The sequence below is a fragment of the Otolemur garnettii genome, unplaced genomic scaffold (assembly GCF_000181295.1).
Source record: "Otolemur garnettii isolate 467f Iridium unplaced genomic scaffold, OtoGar3 scaffold00011, whole genome shotgun sequence".
Lineage (NCBI taxonomy): Eukaryota > Metazoa > Chordata > Mammalia > Primates > Galagidae > Otolemur > Otolemur garnettii.
Window position 1 is genome coordinate 27,613,076 of NW_003852406.1, and position 25,361 is coordinate 27,638,436.

General features: G+C 53.5%; 1 protein-coding gene across 1 annotated transcript in view; it reads right to left on the bottom strand.

Annotated features, from left to right (window-relative positions):
* CSPG4 (chondroitin sulfate proteoglycan 4) overlaps positions 1-24,758 on the bottom strand; it is a 41,113-nt gene extending 16,355 nt beyond the window's left edge. Inside the window, exons 1-4 of the mRNA XM_023510039.1 lie at positions 24,671-24,758; positions 11,733-11,835; positions 5,770-5,870; positions 1,902-2,080 (exon numbers count right to left, since the gene is read on the bottom strand). Coding sequence (XP_023365807.1) covers positions 1,902-2,080; positions 5,770-5,870; positions 11,733-11,835; positions 24,671-24,758 — 471 coding nt within the window. The remainder of the gene's footprint in view (positions 1-1,901; positions 2,081-5,769; positions 5,871-11,732; positions 11,836-24,670) is intronic.
* Positions 24,759-25,361: the final 603 nt, after the last annotated feature.

Sequence of the window (25,361 nt, forward strand, 5' to 3'; positions counted from 1 at the left end):
TTGTGGCAGGCAGCTGTAGTCCCAGCTACTTGGGAGGCTGAGGCAGGAGAATCACCTAGGCCCAGGAGTTAGAGGATGCTGTGAGCTGTGTGACGCTGCCACGGTACTCCACCGAGGGCAGTAAAGTGAGACTGTCTCTACAAAAAAAAAAAAAGAAAGAAAGAAAGAAAGAAAAAGAAAAAGTAAATCAACTTAGGTTTTTTCATTCTTTTCCTCTTTCCTTGGCTAAGAGGTTTCAGAAAAATCACCTCTAGGGCGGTGCCTGTGGCTCAGTGAGTAGGGCGCCGGCCCCATATTCTGAGGGTGGTGGGTTCAAACCTGACCCTGGCCAAACTGCAACAAAAAATAGCCAGGCATGGGAAGTGCCTGTGGTCTCAGCTACTCGGGAGGCTGAGGCAAGAGAATCACCTAAGCCCAAGAGCTGGAGGTTGCTGTGAGCTGTGACGGCATAGCACGCCACCGAGGATGACAAAGTGAGACTCTGTCTCTAAAAAAATAACCAAAAAGAAATAAAAAGAAAAATCACCTTTAAATCCAAAATAATTCATCCCTGGAATAATGGACAGCTGGGAATTCTCTGAGGAGTCCCTCTAAGCAGGACAAAGCATGTTGAGGTCATGAAGGTAGCCAGGCTCACTGTTCAGGAATGGGGAGCCCAAGTAGATCTTCTGCATTCTGAAAGTTTGTAAAGAAAAGCTCCCTGGCCTGTGTTGGAGAGAGATCTTTGTGGAAAGACAAAGGACATACATAGCTCTGTCTCCATGACACTGACACCAGAACTGGCTTTGGTGTGGTGCTACCATATCAGACAGCAGAATGGATGGTGGAAGAGCATGGGAACTGAGGAAGCAGAGCACTAAGAACCATGACCTTGGAGTTCAAGTATGGGGCATCTCTGTAGGAGTGTGTGCCTGGCAGAGCTGAACACTGGGGTGTGGAAGTAGCTGGCTGCCTCAAATTTGGACTAAGACCCTGAGTTCTTAAGCTCTTCATGATTAGAGGGAGGACTCAAAGAAAGAGTTAGAAGGCTCCTTGTTAATAAAGTTTATGATTTATGGATGGATGAAATGGAAAAACGAAGCTGTGCCAATACTGTGACCATCAAGAATAGATCACTATCTTGCCCATAGCTCAGTGGTTAGGGCGCTGGCCACAGGCTGGCAGGTTTGATCCCAGCCTGGGCTAGCTAAACAACAACAACAACAACAACAAAATAGCTGGGCATTGTGGCAAGTGCTTGTAGTCTCAGCTACTTGGGAGGCTGAAGCAAGAGAATTACTTAAGCCCAAGAGTTTGAGATTGCTGTGAGCTGTGACTCCACAGCACTCTACCAAGGGCAACATAGTGAGACTCTGTCTCAAAAAACAAAACAAAACAAAACAAAACAAAAAAAACAGAATAGATAGTGGTGATGCTGAATGATTGATTCAATGCCAGAGGGAAGCCCTGGGATTGGGAGAGCTGACAAGAGGTGGTCCATTCCAGGCAAGCACCAGGGGAATATTTCCTGGAGGAAGGGGCAACCATACTGAGACTTCAGAGAGAGGCTAGAGTCAGGCAGGTGTGTGGAATGGGTGAGGCATACATCAGGCAGAGGGAGTGTAGTTAGCAAAGCCTGCCATCAAGTGACCACAAGATGGCCAGGAACTGAAAGCAGTTCAGTGTGGTCAGAGGACAAAGGCTAGCTGGGGATGTGGTAAGAAATGAACTTGGAAAGAGCCGGTGGGCACAGCCAGTTCATGAGAGCTTCATGCTTTCTGGGAGGCTACTGCTGATCCCACAGTGAGACCCCAAGGTAAAACAGTGACTTGTACAGTGACTGTACAATGTCACACAGCCAGTTGGGATTCACTTAAAGATAGAGAAGGACTCTCCCCACAATCCCAGGGGATGTCACTGACCTGCAGGCGTCCAGAGTAGAGTTGCAGCAGGAGGTGGTCAGCCGGACCTGCTGCCAGGAGAAGTAGGGCTTCAGGCTGGGATGTGGCAAACTGGAGCTGTATGTCTATATCGGTCAGAGCTGTGGCCACAGGCACCTCCAGGTGGTTCTCCCCAAAAAAGGAGGCTGTGTGAGAGAGGCAGCTGTGGTTAAGGCTCAGACTCTTGCCTAGAGGTGGCCAGCTGCTGAAGAGTTGGATGGCATGCCCTCAATGGTTCTCCTGCATGGTGCTGCCTGTGAACATGAGCCAGACCCCAGCCTCTGTTTGGTCCTGGACCCAGAAGGCACAGCCTCACCTCAAGTCCCCTCAGACCTTGAGTTGGAAGGAGGCCAGACCCAGAAATTTCCAGCAACTCATGTGTCCCCTTTGGAGAATCCTGAGGCCAGAGGCCTCTGCCAGCTCTGGCTCTCTCCAAGAGGAAACTCTATCTTAGATCTGGGGCTTCTCTGGTCCAAAGGGAAACCATCACTGGCCTGATCACGTAGCTTGATGGTGACAGCCCCCAGGAACCGCCCCTGACTCAAATTGAATTGATTCCTGCTCAAATTCCTTTTCTAAGTTCATTCAAGGGAAGGAATCTTTTTTTGTTGTTGTTGCAGTTTGGCTGGGGCCAGTCTCAAACCTATCACCCTTGGTATATGGGGCTGGCATCCTACCCACTGAGCCACAGGTACCACCCTAGAGAAGGAATCTTTAACTGCCCTTATGCTTAGGCTCCCAGGCAATGATGGCCATGCCATGCCATGCCCGACTTCCATGGGTTGGCTGTGGCCATGGTTGGTGCCTGGTAGTGCTGTTGGGCAGCCCACCCCCTCCACTTCCTCTCTCAGGCCATTCTCCCAGCTGCTTTTGGGGGAGGGGGTGACAGTATATTGGTCTACATCTGCCAAAGAGCAAAGGCTCTGAGGCCAGATGGTAAGCATGTGCAGTGTCAGACCCAAAATGGGCCAAAACTTCCTCCATTACCCCTGCTATTGCTTCCTGCCGTGGTGCTATTAACAGTCCCGGGTGAGCATTCAGATCCGGTCTCATTGTTTCTATCATGGCCAAGAAGCTGGGGATGAGAACATCTGAGCTCCCACTTCCCCCAGGCCAAGCCTTGGGCTGAGGCTGAAGACAGGGCCTGGGAAGGGGGGAGGCTCTGCTGGGCAGGCCTATCTGAGATTGTCCAGAGTCACTATGGAGGGCTCCATCTGTCCCATTCTGGGGAACCTCCTCCTTTTAAGTTGCCACATCCTCCGGGCAGTTTCCCCAAACCTCAACCTCCAGCCTGCAGCCACAAGTTCTGGTCCATTCCTTTTGCAGTGATTGGAGCCAAATATAACTTTGACTTTGTTCACAGATGTCCAGGGCTGAGGGACGGACAAAAATGGATTAAAAAGGTGATTCAGGCTCAGTGCCCGTAGCATAGTGGTTATGGTGCCAGCCACATACACTGAGAGTGGCGGGTTCGAACTGGGCTAAACAATGACAGCTGCAACAAAAAATAGCCAGGTGTTATGGCGGGCGCCTGTAGTGCCAGCTACTTGGGGGGCTGAGGCAAGAGAATCGCCTAAGTCCAAAAGTTTGAGGTTGCTGTTAGCTGTAACGCCATGGCACTCTATCCAGGATGACACAGTGAGACTGTCTCAAAAAAAAAAAAAAAGGGTGATTCATCTCTGTTGGGCTTCCCTTACACCATGTGAGCAAGCAAAGATTGATGGCCTTGATAGGGACAATCTGGTGCTAGTCACACATAAGTTAGTCCCCAAGCAGCCTGAGCCAGCAGATATCTGCCTGAGGCAGCAGCATCAGCCACTGGAAGAGCCTGAGACCTGCACATCCTAAGGGCAGCCAACACTGATGGGAGGGATGTCCAGGAAAGATAATGCTCTTCCCCTCGGCCTGAACCAGACTCCCCTTAGTTACCTCCTTTTGCCAGCACTACTGGCAACACCAAAACCTTTTCTGGGAAGCTACAGGAATCAAGTGAGATCTGCAAAACCTTCTAGGCAGGTATGGCCCAGGAGGCCAAACACACTTCAGTGCCAGCAAGGGACAGACCAGGGGGCTAGCACATATTGGGCACCTGCACAGCACCTTAACTGCAAGGACATTGATTCTTTTGTTTGTTTTCTTGTCATTTATTTCACCAAAATTTATATGTTGGAAAACATTGATTTTTTTTGATTTTTGGAGATAGTCTAGCTCTGTCACCCCAGTTAGAGTGTGGTGGCATCATTATATTTCTTATTTTAGAGACAGAGTCTCACTTTATCACCCTTGGTAGAGTGCCATGGTGTCACACAGCTCACAGCAACCTCCAACTCCTGGGCTTAGGCAATTCTCTTGCCTCAGCCTCCCAAGTAGCTGGAACTACAGGCGCCCACCACAACACCAGCTATTTTTTTATTGCAGTTTGGCTGGGGCCAGGTTCGAACCCGCCACCCTTGGTATATGGGGCCGGCACCCTACCCACTGAGCCACAGCGCTGCCTGGTGGCATCATTTTAGCTCATAGCAACCTCAGACTTCTGGGCTTGAGTGATCCCCTGCCTCCGCTGCCTGAGTAGCTGGGACTATAGTTGCCCACCATGATGCCTGACTAATTTCTCTATTTTCAGTAGAGACGGGGTCTTGTTCTTGCTCAGGCTAGTCTTGCACTCTTATTTTTTCTTTTCTTTTCTTTTTTTTTTTTTCGGAGACAGAGTCTCATTATGTCGCCCTTAGTAGAGTGCTGTGGCGTCACTTCTCACAGCAACCTCCAACTCTTGGGCTCAAGCGATTCTCTTGCCTCAGCCTCCCTTGTAGCTGGGACTACAGGTGCCCACCACAACACCTGGCTATTTTTTGTTTGTTTTTAGCAGGCTCGGGCTGGGTTCAAACCCACCAGCCCTGGGGCATGTGGCCAAAGTCCTAACTGCTGAGCTACGGCGCTGAACCTGGTCTCACACTCTTCAAGTAATCCTCCTGCCTCAGCCTCCTAGAGTGCTAGGATTATAGACATGAGTCATCACGCTCAGCCAAGATGTTGGTTCTTAGGAGTAAAACACATTATGCTAAACTGAGGGTAGCTATAGCATAGAGGGTGGGGGCATGTGGCCCCTACAGGATGGAGCCACTACCACGGTGGGCTGGAGTGGCTCATGGCAGCTGGCAGGAGCTAACTATTGAATTTTCAGAACATTGTGAGCCAGGTCATGCCCATAGTGAGAATAATTATATAATGGGAAGAGGCAAACAGTATAAATCAGGGTTCTCCTCCCCCAGAAAGCCCACTGCTAAACATTCACCTGCCCAGCACCCATGTGGAATGGGGCACATTTCCTTCTCCCGTGCAGGAGTGACCCACCCTTGCACTACAGGTATACGTACCCCCCTGCCGGGGCATGGTCAGAGTTAAAACTTTGGGCTGGGCAGGAACTGAACTAGATGGCTGGCCCTAACCACTGACCTGCCTGCCTGCAGCCCCTCCCAGCAGGAGAGAGCAGCAGCCTGTTTGGCCAGAATGGGAGGGTGGCAGGAAGTAGAGGTACTTTCCAGAGAGCTGGGGTCTGAATGGGCCCATTGAGGGGCTGGGCCCTGCTGCTTCCTGTGGGGTTGAGCAGAGACCGCTCACACAGGCTGCCTTGTGCTGCTGCAGTGTGAGGGCCAGGCAGCCCCCTCACCCCAACTCAGGCCTCTGAAGCTTTGCTGGCCAGGGCTTTGGAAACTCTGAGAGCACCAACTGAATCTCCTGATCTCCTTTTTCTCCCCCTTTACTCTCTTTGATGGGCTGTAGTTGCAAGAACCTAGAATCTCTGTCCTAGAAGTTTGGGGAAGCAATTGGAGAGGGGTTTCAAATGGAGAGGGGTGTAGGATAAATAATGAGATAAGAGTCAATCCTGGAGGACTTCTTGGAGGAGGTGAGACTGGTATAAAGCAGAGAGGGAGGGGAATAGGAGTCTCAGGGCTGCAAGGCCAAGTAAGAGACTAGCAGGGATACACAGGTTCCCCTTGGGTGAGACAGAGGAGGGCTCTGTCCCTTTACCCTCCTGATGCTCTTGAAGGCAGATTAGTCAAGGGAAAAGGAGTGCAGTCTGATCAGGGTGGAGGGTGGGGGAGGAGTGGGAGGGATTGGCACAGGCTGGATGGGACCTGCACCAGACTATTAGGTCAAGAAGACCCATGATTCATCAAAACACCAGTCCAGACCTATAGCAGCTATGTGGGCTACCCTCGAGGCTAGGAGAAGTGGCCCAGCTCAGGCCTCAGTGTCACCATTCTATAAAATGGGCATTCCTTCCCACTCTACCCCCTCCTGTCTGTGGGGATTAGTCCCAGAAGTCTGGGAGTCTGCTCTCAGATACAGATGCACAGAGGCTTAATGGTATGGGCTGCCTGGGCAGTGCCAAACCTTCAGCATGGGAGTAGCAGGGTGCTACACAAGTCTGGGGGACAGTAGGAAAGGCAGGGACAGTGCCACATGTATGGGCTTCTCTTTCTGGAAGAAGGTACACAGCTGAGTGTCCTGGGCTATGCAGATGAGTATCTGCATGTGTGTGCAAATGTGTGGGTGGCTGCTGGGGCATGCTCTGGGTTTGCGTAAGGCTGTATGTTTGTGTGTGTGCGCGTGTGTGGGCCAGGAGCTGCCAAGACAGAGCAGTGATTGTGCCCAGGCCTGTTTGCCCCTCGCCACCCGCCTGCCGTTGCTTGGCTGGGCCTGGCTCCATGAAAGGGGCCGTGTGTTCCTGGAGTTCTTGCCCCTCCTGCCTGGTGCCCAGGGTGAGGTTTGCTGAAGGTGGAGAAGTCCTTATGACTTCCCACTCTTCCTCCCATGAACAGGGCATGGCTGTCTGGGCCTGAGGGTGGAGTGGCTCCATCCTTCTTACTGAGACCTAAGGCTGGGGGCACAGAAGAAGCCTGTGTCCTTATCAATCCCCTTCTCAGAGGGGCTGATGAAGCCTTGGGCAAGGCCCCTTAGCAAGGCCCCCTCTGGCAGGGTATGGGTTGTGCTGACATCTCCTGGCTCTTTGGGGCACTCCTAGGACAAGCATGAGTGGGCACTTGGTCCCTGCCCCTAGGGTCCCATGCTGCTGTAGATCCTGTTCCTTCTGAGTCTTCAGAGCCCCCGGGGGCGAGCCAGACTACCTCTGTCTGTCCATCTTTCCCCTGTCTCTGCCTCTGCTTTTCCCTGGTCTTTGGCTTCTCTTCCCCTGTCTTATCCTGGCTGTCATTTGGAGCATACCTATGGCCTAGGGCTACCTGGAGAGTTGGGATGGGGGCCTCCTGTCTCCCTAGCCCTAGACCTCCCTGCTCCTTGGGTGTTGAGTCCCACAATGTGAAAGTTCTCTGCAGCCCAAGCCTGCAGTGGGGTGCTCGGCCTCCACTTTCTGGGCAGACAAACTGAGGCTACAGAGGAGAAGCAATTTGACAGAAGAAACCAGAAAGAGAGCTTGTGGTTCCCAGTGTGCCACCTGCCTGAGCCCTGCATTCAGGGACCCCTACCACACCTCATTCCCTGGCAGTGGATCCCTGTGTGCCCCATTCCTACTGGTACATTCCTGGTTGCCTAGGGGCAGCCAGGCTGGCCCCACAGCCAGCATGCGTCATGGGCAGCAGCAGCATTCCTGGGTGTCTGCTGTGCCTGACTTTATAAGGGAGAAAGTTTAGGAGCCTGGAGCCACTGGGCAGGATGGCTGGAGGGGAGTGCCTGGCCCATAGCCGAGGGTGGGAGCCAGAGACCTGTTGGGGAGGGACAGGAGGTAAGCCTTGGATGGGGAGAGAAAGGGGACAGGTATTCATTCATTCATTCATTTAATCAATGACAAATACAATAATGCAGTGACAGAGATGGAAAAGAAAGCCACCCTGGGAAGCAGAAAGCTGGAGACAGTTACTAAGACTGAGAAATAGGGACGCTCTCCTCCACAAAGGCTGAACTCTAGAATTTAGACCAAGACCTGAGGAAGGAGACGGAGGAGGAAAAACAGGAGATAGGGCAGCGCCTGTGGTTCACTGGGTAGGGCGCAGGCCCCATATACCAAGGGTGGCTGATTTGAACCTGGCCCCAGCCAAACTGCAACAAAAACATAGCTGGGCATTATGGTGGGCACCTGTAGTCCCAGCTACTTGGGACGCTGGGCAAGAGAATCACCTAAGCCTAAGAGTGCTATAGCACTCTACCTAGGGTGACACAGTGAGACTCTGTCTCAAAAAAAAAAAGAAAAGAAAGAAAAAGAAAAACCAGGAGAAACAGAGAAAATAAGATGCTGGCAGCAAGAAGGTAGGATGTTGGCAGCGAGCCTGCAGCTGTGAACAAGACTGAGGAGGGGGCACCCAGACAGCATGCTGGGGAGGGAGGGAGCCTGCTCTGAGGTGAGACTGGACTTCTCCACTGTAGCTCCTTGGGGTCTGGCACCAGGGGTGGCAAATCCTGGTTCCAGGTCTGAGCAGGCAGGGGTGAGACTGGGAGAGTCCCTACCAGGGAGCCTGAGGCAGTTGTGAAGTGGAGTGCTCTGAGAAGGCTGAGGCAGGGATGAAGGGCTCTCTGTCTCCTCTCATGGGTGTGGAGGGGGCAGGTGGCCACCTGGGACTGAATGCCAGCCTGTGTGAGAGCAGGAATGGGCCAGGTGCCCTGCCTTAGTGGCTGGATCCTCCCTATGGTCACCCGGCCCTCTAGACCTCAGGCCAGATCCCTCCCTCTGCACTTCTAAGGGACTCCCCCACTTTTTTCCACTAGCATTCTGTCCCTGAGCCAGGGAACCTCTGAAGAGGCTGGGAGTTCCTTCTGAGGAAGTCAGTTGCCTCTGACTTAGAAACAGACTCTGCCCCTGCCCATTCAGAGCTGGGGGAGCAAAGTGATGAGCTGATATGAGAAGTCAGCCCCACAGGGCACTTGCACACTGTGCAAGACTACAGTGGGTGGGTGTGGTGAGCATGTGTGGGTCAGTGCTGTGTGCACCGCGGTGTATGGAGGCAGGCATGGGGTAGGTGGGGATGTGGTGTGTCAGGCCCACAGTCTGGCCCCAGCTGTGGGCTCTGTATGCTAGGCCATGACTGCAGGCCTTCTCCCTATCATGTCTGCCTTCCTGGACTCCTGGCAAGGAAGAAGCTTTTTGCTGTGTTTACTCAGGTGCCAGTCCCTCCATCTGCTCATCCTATAGACCCCCCAAAGTTCAGCCACACAAAACTGAGCTGTTACCTTCTCCCAACTCTGTTACTCTGGTAAGGGAGAAGGTTACAGGGGAGACTTCGGGGTCTCCTTGAGAAGACCAAGGGGAAAATATAACCTGCCCAGCAGTGACACTGGGGTCACCAGAACCCAGGCTAGATGGCTCACTGCCACCTGGGAAGGGCTGCCTGGGAGATGCTCACACACCTTGCAAACCCCATGGGTGTTCCTGCCTTTAGCTACTCTGCCCTCCTGGTTCCACATTGGGATTCCATAGCCCAGGGCCATCCCAGCAGCCCACTGACTACCTGCTTCTCTCCTGTCTTGCAAGTTGCCACCATAGGAACAATAGGTTAGTTCAAAATCACAGGGAACTTAAAACAGCAACTGTCCTTCTCAGGAGACAAGACCTTATTACTGAAGTGTGCTGGAACATTAGGTACCATGGTGCTCAGAGGCAGACTGCCTCCACATCTGAACTCTGCAAAGACCTCTGCTGGAGTCAGGGTGGCTCCATTCCTTCTTGCCCCAAGAACTCTGGAGTCAAGAGATTCATATTCAGGGCATGTGACCTGTTTTGGTTGCCTTTCTGGTCTCTTGCAAGGCCAAGGAGGCCAGGGTAAAAAGAGTTTCATCAGCTACTGGCTGTGCCCTGACCCTGGCCACTGGCCTCAGCTACTCTTCTGGTCCTCTAGCCAAGTGCCTTGACTCACCCATGTTAAGGGCCATGTATTGGGGAATGTTTCTAATTTAGGGACCCTATCTGGAAATACCCTTGTAGAGGGAAGCAGGGGACAAGTAGGGTGGAGATGCTGAGCTTGGGACACCGAGAGAAACAGGGTGGTGCCCTGGGCTTCCAGCCACATGGTCAGACCCTGGGGGCGGGCAATGTGGGGCACAGAGGAAGTGGGAGGGGAAATGAGAGGCTTTGATGGAAGCAGCCTGGGTGGACTCCAGGGAGGGTGCAGGAGAGGGGAGGAAGCAGGGACTCAGCGGGCACTTTGTGGAAGTGCTGCAGCTCCCTAGGCTCCAGGCAAAGAGGGCAGGGCTGCTGCTACAGGAGCAGTTCCAAGAGGCTTTTCCTTGCCTTATAATTTTCCTTGAACAGGCAGAGGGGTGGACTTCTCAGCCTGCTCCACACCCTCCTTTCCCCTGGTTTTCCTAGCCCAGGCATATGAGACCCTCATCTCAGTGGACTCAGGCTGGGGTAGGGCTTCTGGTAGTGAAGAGCGAGGGATCCTCACCAGGTGGTGGGGTGGGCCTGTCCAGCCCCCCAGCCCAAGCAGGGTCCCTGGGAGGCTTCTCTCATCTTACAGGTGAGGAAACTGAGGCTCAGAGAGGGCAGGCTCCTGTGCTAGGGCCTCATGGGGAGAGGGAGTAGTAGCAAGGCTAGGCTGTAAGCCCCTGTGGGTGAGGAGTATGTGCAAGGTGGGGCTGGTTGCCAAGTCGGAAGTGGAACATCTGCAGCTGGAGTGGGGAGAGGGTGTGAGAGCTGGCCCCAGCCTGGGGAAGACACACTTTTTCCCTTCTTGTCCCCTGGGGCTCCTTCTGTCAGGGTTGGGTGGAGGTGGGAGGGAGTGAGGAAGGAGGGAAAAAGCATCTGCTTTCCATGGGCGGTTTGGCAGCCCAGCCTCCCTGGCTCTGGGGCTGGGCGGAACAGGGAGGGGCTTCTTCATGGGCTGGCTGTGGATGGCACGTTCCAGAAGCCAGCGATAAGTGGCAGCCCTGTCCACATGGAAGGGAGTGGAGAGGCAAGGGGTCCAGGCTGTGCTGAGGTGGGAAGCTACCCCCAGGAGGCTGATGGGCCAGGTCCTCTCCTGGGCAGAAGCCAGAGCCTGGAAGCCTATCACTCCCTTTGGGTCTTTGCTTAGCGCTGGCAATAGAAAGTGACAGGGCTGTTGGGGAGGTGTCTCCAGGCTTTCCCAGCCTGGGCTGGGCTTGGAGATAGTGAGCCTATGAGCTGGGATGGGGGATAGTGGAAATGATGACTGCTGGTTGGACGATGGCCTGGACCTGAGGTCTGGTGGCTCAGCTTGTGCACAATAGGCTGCGAATCTCTTCCTCAGTCCCACCTCCGAAATATAGGGGAGAAGGCTGGGAAGAAACCTCAGGTCCAAGGAAGATGCTTAGGTTAGGGATCACCCCCGCCCCCAGGTGCACATACACACTCTCTCTCTACTTACAGCTATGTGCATCCATGGTTTCTGTGGCCTCAGTATCCCCTTCTGTAACTAACACACCAGGATTCTGCCAGCCCCACCCCGCAGAAAGTGGCTGATGAGTGGTGTGGTCACTACCATAGGTATAGGAGAGCTACCTCTGGACTAAATAGCCACAGGCCTGGCCAGACTGGAAGCTCCTGAGGACAGGACTCGGGGCCCTTATCTCCTGCCGGGGCATCTGCACATCCAGGAGGCCCATGGACATGTGCAGATGAAGGAAACGTCAGCATCTGAGGGAATGAGATCAAATGGAGGTGGCATTCAGCCCCATATGAAGGATTTTCTACTGGGCAGGGTTATGTCACAGCAGATTGGGAAAAAGAGCAGGTCCCCAACACTGGCATTGTGCCAGCAGGGTAGACCAGGAAACCTCAGTGTCCTTGCCAGTGGCTCTCTGGGCTAATTAGGCCCTCTAGAGATCCCCAAACTGAGACCTCACCTTCTAGGGAGGTCTGGCTCCTGGACTAAGTTCCTGCCTGGCATTCCCATCTGCCTGGATACCTTCAGCCTAGGGGAGTTCCCATCTGCCTGGATGCCTGCAGCTGGAGTGGGGAGAGGGTATGAGAGCTGGCCCCAGCCTGGGGAAGACACACTTTTTCCCTTCTTGTCCCCTGGGGCTCCTTCTGTCAGGATTGGGTGGAGGTGGATTTATCCCCACCTCTGTCACACTCCCTCCAGCTCTTCTTTAGTCTCAGGTACAGTCTCTTTGCTGATGCACCTATATCTCTATCACTAGCACCAACTCTCAGGGCTTGGGTACAATGCCAATATCCATAGGAGCCCTCAAAATCAACCCTGCCCATTGTGGGCTGGACTTAGCGTCATCTCTTCCTCAACCTGCTCACTTGCCCAGTGAAGGTTCAACCATCCACCTCCTGCTGGGTAGAAATCTGAGAGTCATCTGGACCCTCTTCTTCCTCCCTCTGCATAGCCGTAGCCAACTGACACCTATGCTCCATCCATCCTGCCCCTAAATTCTCCTTCAATTTCATCTCCCTTTCTTGTTTCTCTGGGCTGTGCGCAAGGCAGGCCACCACTGTCTCTTGCCTAGCTTAATGAATTTCCTGCTTCCCTGTCCTAATAGGAGCTCCAGTTAACCTAACCTTCATCATTCTCTCTTGCCTAGAAGCCTTCTATGGCTCCCCATTGCCCCAGGTTCAGGCCCCAACCCCTTTCAGTGTGGCACTGAAGGCCTGGGTACTCTTGCTCACCAGGCTCTCCTGTTCTCCGCCCTTGGATGTTCCATCACCAATCTCACTAGCACCTGGATGTACACACACACACACACACACACACACACACACACACAGTAGCTGCTCAAGCTGGGCCTTCTCCCTGGCAAGCTTTTCTCCCCTTTCTTCCTATGAAATGACCTAATGCTCTTTCAGGAAGAAAGTCCTCCTCCTCCCCCATTGCCCAAAGCACCTTCTCTACACTTGGGGTACAAAGACACTCAACTGTGGTGGGTGGAGCTGTACTGCCAGTCACCTCTCTCCATTAACATTGTGAGCAGGGGACATGACTAACCTTGCTTGGGGAAAAAGGAGGGCAGGGCCCCACCCTGTCTCACCTCCAAGGTCCTCTCTGGGACTCCTTTGCTTCCAGGGCCCCACTGCTCAGAGGCAGTGGGGTATAATGGCCAGGGAGGGGTAGGAAATTGCCCCAGCCAGGGACTGCTTTTCTGGGCTTGTGGTGACAGAGTCTGCTGCTTGTTTTTAAAGAAAATAGAATCAGAGCCCCTATTTATAGCTGGAGGCCATAGCCACAGCCAGGAGACGGTTGGGATTTGAGGCTGTACAGGCTCCTGCTCTGGCTGGGTCTGGGGGTGGGGCCATTCCCAGGCCCCCTTCCCCCCTTCCTCAGCCCCCAAGGAAGAGTCTGTGGGATCTTAACATTCCCTGGGACAGGATGTAGCCTGCACTTTGGGACAGGGGAGGGGGCCCTGGGAGGGGGATGGAAAATTTCTTAGGATTGGTCCCTGGGGCCTAGAGTCCCTTGTGGGAATGGGGAGAGGTGAGGGTCTGTTATGTCTACTGAGAAGGCGGAGAAGGGCCTGGGGTGGTGATGCCAGCTGTGGAGGAGCACTTTGGACTATCACTGGGACTGGGCAAAGGACAAGGGAAAGAGAAAAGAGTGGGACCAGAGAGATGGGGCACACAGAAACAGAGAGATATTAACAGGGACAGAGAGAGAGATAGGGATGGGGGTGGCAGAAACAGAGAGATAAGGATGTAGAAAAAAAGATAGTGAGAGAGACATGAGGGAGAGAGCTCCCTAGCCCAGGTGAAGCCCTGGTAAGTGAAGCCCTGAGCCGAGGGGAGATAGAACAGGAGGGGAAGATGGAAGAAGGCGTTTCTGTCCCATAGAAAGTCTCTATGGTACCCTAGGCAGAGTGATCTCCCCCAGAAGCTATCTCTACTGGGCAGAAGGCAGAGTGAGTTGGATCCAGATAAGGGCAGGATTTGTTCATTTCTGTGTCCTTTACCCCAGAAGGACAGGCCTTGCCAGCCCCCACCTCCCAGGGCCCAGAGCTAAGAGACCCTCTGTCTCTTAGGGTGAGGGGGATGGCAAATCTCCCTGACTCTCCCCTGGCAATCCTAGCCAGGGAGGCCCAGGCCTGGTGGAGGTAGAGCCTGTGAGGATGGACTTCATCGCCAAGATCCCTGAAGAACTGTCTTGGAAAGATGGGCCAGGACAGGGCCAGGACCCCTGAAGACAGGTCTGGTCTCTAGCTTATTAGAGGGAGAGTTCCTGAGGCCTGGAGGGGTTATAAGCTGGGCACAGCCTGGGCTTATATCTGCTGCCAGTCCCTGTTCAATTCCTCCCTTGGTTGTGCTTGTTGGGGGCTATAGGGTGACTATAGCCTGGGGCATGTGCCATGGAGACATGCCATGGAGACATAGCCACAACCGGTGACTCAGATAGTTAAAAAAAGAGCAGCTCGGAGCAGTGACTCAATTGGCTCTGCAGGGGCTGGGTGGGTCTGGCTGGTACAAGACGGGGTGGTCTGGGTTTATTTTTGGCAGGGTGGAGCTGGGGCTGGGGGAGGAAGTTGGGAACTGGGGGTGGAAAGGAGCCACTACTCTCATCCTGGGAGAGCCCCTGGGCTTTCAGCCAACTTTGGAAAGTGGTTTTCCAATGCCAGGGAGATCTGGCAGGCTGGGCAGCCTCTTAGCCCCTTTCTAGGCCCAGGCTACCTTGCTGTATGGCCCAGGACAAGTGGCGCTGGCTTTCTCTGGACAGCAGAGACCTCTATTCTGTTCCCATGTGGCTTGAGCTCAGAATTTTAGAGCTGACCTAAGAGATTAAAGACCCTTCCCAGAAGCCCAGAAAGGGATAGGGATCTGCCTAAGGCCACACAGTGGGGCCAGGTATACCAAAGACTATGGTGTCATCACACAGCTGGCTTAGGTCTCTACAACATCTCCTCTGATCCAAGGTTGTCATGTCAACAGTTTGGAGAGACAGGCCCCCATTGGAGTACCCACCCATGGAGGGGCTTGGACTACAGATGAGTGGCCAGAAACACATGGGCCCCAGACAATTGGAGATGGAACCTCAGTCAGGGGCAGGCGCCTGGATTCTGTTACTACACATCCAGGGATCCGGCAGGCCCTGCTCCAGGGTCTATTGAGAAGTTATCTCTATGGGGAAGAAGGCACAGGGTGTGTACACAGTGGGATCTTGACCTGGAGCTTAGGCTCTGGCCAGTCCCTTATCTAGAGTGTCTCTCCAAGTGTGACTGCCCCCCAGCTGCTTGCCCCACTCTTTATTTTATTTATTTATTTACTTATTTATTTTTTTGAGACAGAGCCTCAAGCTGTCCCCCTGGGTAGAGTGCCGTGGCATCACAGCTCATAGCAACCTCCAACTCCTGGGCTCAAGCGAGTCTCCTGCCTCAGCCTCCCAAGTAGCTGGGACCATAGGCACCTGCCACAAAGCCTGGCTATTTTTTGGTTGCAGCCACTATTATTGTTTGGTGGGCCCAGGCTGGATTTGAACCTACCACCTCAGGTGTATGTGGCTGACGCCTTAGCCACTTGAGCCACAGGCACCTAGCCTATTTTATTTATTATTATTATTTTTTGAGACAGAGTCTCACTATGTCACCCTCAGTAGAGTGCTGTGGCGTCACAGCTCACAGCAACCTCAAACTCTTGGGCTTAAGCAATTCTCTTGCCTCAGCCTTCCAAGTAGCTGGGACTACAGGCGCCCGCCACAACACCCAGCTATTTTTTGGTTGTAGTTGTCATTGTTGTTTGGCAGGCCCGGGCTGGGTTTGTGTATGTGGCTGGCCAGTGTATGTGGCTGGTGCCCTAGCCACTGAGCTTCAGGCGCCGAGCCTTCTATTATTTTTGAGAAAGAGTCTTACTCTATTGCCCAAGCTAGAGTGTCATGGCATCAGCCTAGCTTACAGCAAAATCCAACTCCTGGGTTCAAGTAATCCTCCTGCTTCAGTCTCTCCAGCAGCTGAGACTACAGTTGCCTGCCACAATACGTGGCTAATTTTTTGATTTTTAGTAAAGATGGGGCTCTTACTCTTGTTCAGGCTGGTCTCAAACTCCTGAGCTCAAAGGATCCTCCCACCTCAGCCTCCCAGAGTACTAGGATCACAGGCGGGAACCACTGTGCCTGGCCTTGCCCCACTCTTTAGCCATCTCCCAGGACTCACTTTTCCTCTCGCCTCCCCCAACTCTCATCTCACAATGCGTGCACCTCAGACGTCACCAACACCTTTGATGGGTCCAAGCAGTCCAGAGCAGAGAAGGTCCCTCACCTTCCTCAGTCTGGATTTCTCTTCCTCATGACACGGCCACCAACGCGTATTATGAGTGGCAGCTGGCAGGTAAGTAGTTTCACCTCACTGGGCCCTGGCATCTAGCTCCTCCCTCCAGAGGAGCCGGTGGCAGAGAGCAGGCACTACACAGCCCTCCAGGCTCCCCCTATAAAAGGTCCTAGTATCTGCTCATTTTCACTCTGTTGCCCAGGCTAGAGTGCCACGGCCTCAGCCTAGTTCACAGCAGCCTCTCAGTGGCTCCCGCCTATGGTCCTAGCACTCTGGGAGGCTGAGGTGGGAGGATCCTTTGAGCTTGGGAGTTGGAGACCACCTGCTCTGGGGATGGATTAGTTTCACTTGGTCATTTGACTAGGTTCCTTCTGCACTCCACCTGTTAGGTTGTGAGGAAAGAGACTCTGGGGAGGGCCTAAGTGGGGCTGTCCCCTCTTTGCCTCACACTGAGAGAGGTGTGTGGACCTTAGCCCAGTAAGCCAGAAAGAAGCAGAACCCCAGCCTTCCTGAAGGCTCTTGAGCGGGCAGGCAGATGCTGGTTGATATCCCTTGGGCTCCTACCTCCCTTTTTTCATGTCACTTGGTCCCCACACAGACCCTCTCACAGGGCCATCTACTCTAAGCCTTTGCCATGGAACCTTTCTTTCTTTTTTTTTGAGACAGTCTCACTATGTTATCCTTGGTAGAGTGCTGTGGCATTATAGCTCACAGCAACCCCAAACTCTTGGGCTTAAGCAATTCTCCTGCTTCAGCCTCCCAAGTAGCTGGGACTACAGGCACCCACAACACCCAGCTATTTTTTGGTTGTAGTTGTCACTGTTGTTTGGCAAGCCCCTGGCTGGGTTCAAACCAGACGCCTAGCCACGGAGCTACAGGTGCCAAGCCATGGAACCTATCTTTTTTTTTTTTTTTAAACTGTTGGAGACTCATTCAGGGTACAAGAAACCAGGTTACACTGATTGCATTTGTTAGGTAAAGTCCCTCTTACAATCGTGTCTTGCCCCTCAAAGGTGTGGCACACACCAAGACCCCTCCCCCCCTTTCCTCTCGCTGCTCTTCCTTTTCCCCACCCCTCCCTCCTTCTTTGTCTCTCTGCTCTCTCCTTCCCCGTGGAACCTTTCTTTTCTTTTTTTTTTTTTTCAGTTTTTAGCCAGGGCTGAGTTTGAACCCATCACCTCTGGCATATGGGGCCAGTGCTCTACTCCCCTGAACCACAGACACTGCCTAGTGTAGAACCTTTCTTAAAGATTCCTAAGCAGGCTCGGCGCCTATAGCTCAACCGGCTAAGGCGCCAGCCATGTACACCTAAGGTGGCGGGTTCGAATCCCCAGCCCGGACCCACCAAACAACAATGACGGCTGCAACCAAAAAATAGCGGGGCGTTGTGGCGGGCGCCTGTGGTCCCAGCTACTTGGGAGGCAGAGGCAGGAGACTCGCTTGAGCCCAGGAGTTGGAGGTTGCTGTGAGCTGTAATGCCACGGCACTCTACCCAGGGGGACAGCTTGAGGCTCTGTCTCAAAAAAAAAAAAAAAAAAAAAAGATTCCGAAGCAGAAGCTCCAGATTGCTGGGCCTGCCTCGCCCTGAGAAGATGGTAACATTGCAACAACAGCGCCCTCAGCCACAGACTGAGTATTTATTCCAGGCAAAGCATCTTGCTTAATCCTTGATACATGTAAGAGATAGGAATCATTTATCCCCATTTTAGAGAGGAGAACACTGAGGTTCAGAAAGGCCAAGTCACTTGCCCATGGTCATACATGGAGTGAAGAGCTGGAATTCAAACTAAATTAACACCAGTTTTCACCCTCTGTGTGCCTGGCCTCCAGTCTCCATCCACAGGTTTTAGGGGAGCTCAGGCCTCAGAGGTGGGGCTGGAGTCAAGACCGAGGGGCAGAGGAAGGAGCTCATTTGTAGCTGTTCTGAGACTCCCAAAAAGGGTGATTTGTTCCTTCTCTGACCAGAGTAGGAAGAGAGAGAGAGAGAGAGTGTGCGTGTGTGTGTGTGTGTGTGTGTGCGCGCGCGCGCACACGCCTGTGCTCGCACACATGGCTGGGCCTGAGGCCTGCCTGGCTGGCCTCCAGCTGCAGGGGAGCAGCGCCTGGCTCCAGCCCCTGTGCACAAGGAAGGGACTGGGAGGGGCTGGTGCCGTGGGAATCCTGGGCTCATTGATATTTATAGCTGGCCCCTCCTGAAATGTGGGTGGGGGAAGAGGTTGCTCTTAGGTGGGAACGGAAGTTGGTCTCCTCTCCCCAGACCCCTCTATCTCCCCAGAGAGCCAACTGACCCAGGCTGGAGGTCCTGCCCTGGCAGTGGCGTGAGGGGCTGTGTCTTGAGTTGGGGTTTCCTCTAGGGCTGCTGGCTTAGAGTGGGACACTCTCCTTGCCAGAGCCTGCTGAACAGGCAGGTGTGTGTGTGAGTGAGTGTGCACCTACTAGGTGTCAGACTGATGAAGGTCATGGACCAGGGATAGAGGACAGGGGAGTTTGTGGGGGAGAAAGACTTGCAACCCTACAGTGATGGGCCACAGGGAAATCTGTGGTTAGAAAACACTCCTGGGGACAGTGATACTGGAGCTGAGCTTAGAAGTACTGGAGGAAAAGAGAAGCCCAGCTGGAGGGGAACAGCTAGAGCAAAGGTAGAAGACAGCCAGGGATTATGGATTATCTGATGGTTAGTTCATCAGCCAGGCTGTGGGATGCAGGATCACCTTGAATGTGGAGGTTGATCTATGGGGAGCAGAGAAGGGCACAGCATAGCACAGATGGGGTATCTCTCTCTCTCTCTCTCTTTTTTTTCTTTTTGAGGCAGAGTCTCAAAAGGCAGGCCCAGCGACCTGGAGCTTCTGCTCAGCAGTCTTTAAGAAAGGTTCCATTGCTTGGTGCCTATAGCTCAGGGGGTAGGGCACTGGCCACACACACCAGGGCTGGCGGGTTGGAACCCAGCCCGGGCCTGCCAAACAACAATGACAACTACAACCAAAAAACAGTCAGCCATTGTGGTAGGCGCCTGTAGTCCCAGCTACTTGGGAGGCTGAGGCAAGAGAACTGCTTAAGCCCAAGAGTTTGAGGTTGGGCTGTGATGCCATAGCACTCAACCAAAGGTGCCACAGTGAGACTCTATCTCAAAAAAAAAAAAAAAAAAAAAAAAAAAGCAATGTTCCATAGCAAGAGCTGAGATTTCCATGGCATCAGCCTAGCTCACAGCAATCTCCAACTCCTGGGTTCAAGTGACCCTCCTGCCTCAGCCTCCACCACAATGCCTGGTTAATTTTTCTATTTTTAGTAGAGATAGGGGGTTGTCATGCTTGCTTGGGCTGATCTTGAAATCCTGAGCTCAAGGGGTCCTCCTGCCTTGGTCTTCCAAAAGCTAGCATTACAGGGTTGAGCTACCGTACTCTGCCAAATTGAGCTTCTCTAATCTGAAAATTTGAAATCTGAAGTGCTCCTAAATCCAAAACTTTGTGAGCACCAACATGATGACATAGGTGGAAAATTTCAAACTTTGTCTCATGTATAAGGTTAACAGTTGTATAAAATTACCTGCAGGCTATGTGTAGAAGGTGTATATAACATACAAATGAGTTTTATGTTTAGACCTGGGTCTTGTCCCAAAGATATCTCATTATGTATATGTAAATGTTCTAAAATCACAAAAAATTCAAAATCTGAAACACTGGTCCCCAGCATTTCAGATAAGTGATGCTCAGCCTGTAATGGTGTTTTTGGGCCTAGAGGCAGGTGACAAGAAGGTCATGCTAGGGCAGGAGAGACCACAGAACCCCCAGGCTCAGCTAATGAGGAAGCTGGGATTGAAAGGGCCCGAGTTCGTTTGGATTCTTTGAAAGCCAGAAAGTTTTCTTTTCTTTTCTATTTTTTTTTTTTTTAGACAGAGTCTCACTTTGTCGCCTTGTGAGTGCTGTGGCATCACAGCTCACAGCAACCTGCAGCTCTGGAGGTTTTCTACTTTTAAAAGACCCCTTTACCAAACCACATCTTACATAAACCCAATCCTTACATTTGTGGTCAAGGAGCTGTCATGTTTGACCTGGGGTGGGGCAGACATCTAGGTGTATTTGCCTCCAGGTCAGCTCAGGTATGAAGCCCTGGAGTGCTTAAGTGCACAGTCTAAAGATCCCCATTGGCACAGAGATGTCTATGCTCCTCTGGAGGCCAGCCCTGGGCAGACCCCTGAACAAGGCAGATGAGATGTTTGTCTCCAAGGAGCTGCTGGTCCAACCAGGGTATAAGGATAAAGGGTAGGGAGGCCTAGGCTCTAAGTTGCTAAGGACTCACGATGAGGCTCTGAGCCCTGGTTTGGAGTTGATCAGTTTCTGCTGCAAGGTCCTGGAAGGGAGGCAGACTCACTGATGCACCATAACCATCAGCCATGAGAGGCCCACACGCTGAAATGTTTAACCATGAGCAATCGCTGAAAGCCTGGCTAGCACACACCAGGGTTGGCAAGGCTGGCTTTTCCTCAGGCTGGGAGCTGGCCTGGGCGTGTGTAGGAGCTGAGTGAGTGAGAGGGCAGAATGCTCAACAGGACAAACACTGTCCTTGGCTGGGCCCACCCATGCCACCACCAGAACATAGGTGAGCCGTGCCACCAAGCCACCCAGATGGCAGGCCCTGGAGCTCTTCCCCTACACTGGCAACAAATGCCACTTTGTTTGTCACCTCAGCCATGGAGAGGTGGAGGTGTTTTTGGGAGGGGATTCACTTATGCTGTGAGAAAGTGCGGAGGGTTTGGAGACACACGCTAGAGGGGCATGGGGAAATCAGAACAAAGATTTGGAGTCTTCAGGGAGCTGTCTCTTCCCTACTGGGGTCCTGAGCCCACTGGAGGGTGGTTGCCCACCTGGCTTGATTTGGGAAAGCTGGCTACTATTGGGGTTGATTGAGAACACCATGGCCTGTGTGCCCAAAGAGTGATATGGGGCAGGGTTTGATTTTCTCTGAATCTCAGTTTCCTCTCTGTAAAGTGGGAATGTTTCCTGACTTGCAGTGCTGCTGTGAGGCTGCAGGACAACGTGGTTAGTGCCTACCATGGGATGTCCCTGGAGGTAAAAGCTCAGTGAAAAGATAGCTCCACACCTTCCCCTACTCGGAGAAGCAGAGGCAGCTAGGAGCCCCCTACCCCTGACAGAATCCAAGTACAAAACTATTCATACAAATTCAGTTCATTCAAAATTTCCTCACACAAATTGAATAATATAATACTAATGCAGTAAGTTTGAAACCTACTCTAAGTGTGCACTTAGAAGAGTCATCTTAACTCTAGAAGGCTCTATAGAATTGGATGTAAGCTGGGCCAGAGAGCCTGTAGGAGGCAAGAGGGGAGCTGGATCAGGCCAGGAGTCGGGAGAAGGGGTGAAGAAGCAGAGGGATTGGATTCTAGTCTCAGATCCACAGGCCCCACACATTCATTTGCTCCTGAGCTAGAATAGGAGCCACAGTACAGCATCCCAATCACCACCCTGTGCTCACCCCCTTCCCTACCACTCAGCCCAAGCTCTGAGGCAGGGGGCTTAGAGAGAACAGCGGCTACCTCGTCCAGGTCTGTGAGCATAATTGTGTGCAGTGTGTGTGCCCACATCTGTGCGTCCCAGTGAGTGTGTACGTCAGGGCTATTTCCAACTCCTCCTCCCCTGCCCGCCCCTCCTGGGCAGCACGCCCAGTTCCCAGACCGAGCCTATACACTTCCTCTGTGAGCTCCACATGCCCCACTCCCCTCCATCAGCATCGCCAGCCGCCTGCTGGCCCACCTGGTATGGCCCACCCCTCAGGCCCCCCAGGCAGGCAGCACTGAAAGACTCTTCTTATCCTGCCTGGGCGGGCGGACTTGGGAGGGAGGCTCAGTTGTACTTGGTTCTGAAACAGCTTTTCTAGAGCCTGGGTGGGCTGGCCCAAGGGCCCTGGCCCCTGCCCTGCCCCAGAGGCCTGGGACTGCACACATGTACACACACAAAACTCAGGGTCTGCCCTGAGCACCACTGGTCCCCCAAACCATCTCTGGGGCAGCAGGATCTACCCTGGTTCAACTATTTACACCTGGTGCCCCCTGCTGCGCTGCTCCTTAAAACACTCCCATCAGTTCAGAGCTCCCACCCAGGTAATGCACAAGCTTTCCCTGCCAGGTACTCTCACCTGGGTCCCACCTGAATCTCGCACATTCTGCCTTTTAAAGTCAGCGCCACCAGGCCGGGAGGAGCTCTCTGCTCATGGGCTGCTCCTCTCACTAGAATGCTGTTCCCTTTCTTCTCTGCCTGCCTTTGGAGCACCAAATGAAATCCAATATCCCCCAATGCTTGACTCTCTCCTGAGAGCCACCACAGGGCTCAGGAGGAGCTGGAAACCACATTTGTCATTGTCATCCACACTATCATGGTGACCCAACTCTAACCCCCCAAGCAGGCTGGGCGCTCACTCAAAGCAGGGCTGGGACCTCTTCCTGGGCAGGTGGTGTTCTCTGTAGACTTAGAATACATTTCTTCTTTTCTGGGGCCTCGGTTCCCCTCTCTGTACAATCGGAAGTTTGGCCCAGATGGTCTCCTAGAGTACTTGATTCCAGTCCAAGCCCATGACCCAGATGGTCTGGAATGTTGAGTGGTGGGAGAGCCCCCTAGGGTGCCTTACCCTGGCACAGGAGAACTTGAGCACCCTTGCAACTAGGGTGTCCTTTCTCAGTGGGAAGGGAGTGGAAGTGATGCCTTTCTCAGGTAGGGGCCATACCACTTGCACAGACCAGGCCAGCAGTGGTGCTAGAGATGGGTTGGTTGTTGGACGGGAGCTTTCCACCTCTGCCCCCCCTTTCCAAATCCTTCCTAAAGGCAGGGTTTGGTTTAACCTTATAAAACCCCCTAGACATCATGCCACCCTTCTGCCCTAAAATCTTTGTTGGCTCCTCATTGACAAAAGGGCCATTTAAGGTTTCTGTGTTTGAGCCCAATGGCTCTACCTGGCCTGTGTTCAAAATATGCCTTCTACCCAGGCTGCAGGCTGTCCTGTCTCAACACCCCTCTGCCTATATCCACCTCAGTGCTAAGCCCCTGCCTAGAGTACTTGCTTCCTTCCCATCCTTCAAGGCTTGGTTCAAGGACCACCTTCTGCCCCATCTCATACTTTTCCTCTGGATCTTTGCAAACATAACTGGGAATTGATGTTCAAGTTGTAATCTGCATTTCTGCCTCTTGAATGAGTCTAAGTCAGCCTGTCCATTGCTGTGCCCCTCTCATAGCCCAGCACAATGCCAGCACGTTGTTGGTACTAGGAAGGCATTTGAGAATGGCTCTTAGTTGAAGCCCAAGGAGGCAGGGGTGCTGGAATCACTACTTTGGCTGGGGGCTGGATGAGCTGACCTCTGCAGTCACCTTGGAGGCTCCCTTCCCATTTCTTCAGTGGCCCAGCCCCACCCAGACCCTGAGATCTCAGGGGATTAGGTCCCTGCAGACAGGATCAGGAGATCTGGGGATCCAGCCCTGACTCAGTCCAGAGGGGGTCCTCCCTTGACTCATTTCCCTTCTGGGCACCTCGTGATGTCCTCCATTAGAGCTGGTTTCCCCATCTGAAGGGGTAAAGGGTGTGGCCTGGGACCTTGGAAGGGAAACTCAGGCCCTTTTGCTTAAAGTTGCTCTTGGGAATGGTCCCGAAAGATGTAGGCTGAAGCACTGATTCATACATGGGCAGTAATGACTGATGGGCCCTGAGGCCACAGTTCTTATGGCATAACCAGACCATGCCTTCATTAAAGGAAGAATGCTGTAATGTTGGGATTTCTGGCATTGTGACAGAGAGGGGATGCCTCTAGCACCTCTCAGAAAGCAAACCTCCATTCACAATCTGCTGGAGTCTGGCACCAGTGCCACAGACAGGGAGGCATGGCAGAGGATTGCTCAGGGCTACCTGAGGGACAGATTCCTGCTGGGCACAGGGCCCTGCTTCTAGCAGATGAGTTGGTGGTCAGGGGAGGGTCCTGTCTGTCACCAACAGGAGTGAGAAGAGACGTGCAGAAGGAAGAGGGAAGGCAGCAGACAGACAGATCCATGTGGGAGCAAGGGGAGGAGAAGAGATGGAGTTGGGGAGAAGCTGGAAGGGATGGAGACTGAGGTGTGTGGGGGCCCCTCACAGGGTGGGGCAGGGTGGCTCCCTCCCCACTTCCAGCCTTGCAGAACGCTCCATTCCTGGCCCAGGACATCTGAGGCAGGGTACCCACTTCTGCTACTGGGTACCATAATATCTCCTCAAGTCTGTCTGGCAAACAAAGCGTGGACAACATTGGGGTGGCCCCACTGGGTGTCTCAGACAATCCCAACAGGCAAAGCCACACCCTAAGTGATTCCACCCTGGTAGCCCTGGCCACCCCAGGTGGAAAACGTTGGATAGCTAGAGGCCCCCACAGCCTGAGGTCGCTGGGGGTCCTGCGTGTGTCCACCACCCCAGGGTTGAAACCTGGAGACTGCAGCCTGTGGTGGTGGGAGAAGTGCAGGGGATCTAGGCGCTGCTTCTGGCCCCTTCTTTTCCTTTTTCCCTACCTAAGAAACCCCTCATAGCTCCCTAGATTGCGTCGGGGATTCAGGCCCCTCACTCACCTGTGGATGCTAGTCTGGCCCACAGAGCCATGGTCAAAGCCAGGGCCAGGGCACGGGCTGGAGGTGGGGGCTGCGCGCCGGACCGCATCACGGCAGGCTGGGCGGCAGGACTTGCAGGACTTGCGAGAAGCTGAGGAGCTGAGCGGAGCCCTAAGAAGTGACTGTGGACGGCAGACCGGCAGCGGAGGCAGCAGGCTCTGCTCGGGGCAGGACGGGCTGGGGCTTAGTCCACGGCACTTAATTCGGGGGCGGGGCAGGAGCCTACCCGCGCACGCTCGGGTTTCAGGCCCGGGCTCCCCCAGAGGCCCCCACCCTCAGCTTTCTTAAAGGGCCCGTGCTGGGCTGCTTCTTCCCGGGCAGGGGTGAATGGACCCTTACCGCGAGGTCAGACCCAGGCCCCACCCTGGAGTTTTGGAACAAAGTCTCAGAGAGGCCCAGACACCCTAAGTTCTGAGCCCAGCAACCTGGAGACGCCCTCTGGAAGGATGTTGAGCTGGGCCAACTCCCTCACTTCTCCCCTTTATGCCCTTGCAGGGACTGAGGAGGACTCCTCCAGGAGCACACTCCAGCCTTCGGTGGAAGGACAGATGCCCGCCGGCTCACAGGCTGCTCTCAGGCCGCTTTGAGGGCCCAGAGGCACCAGTGAGGTTCTGCTGCCCTGTGGCCTTGACCTTCTCTGCCCCCAAGGGCC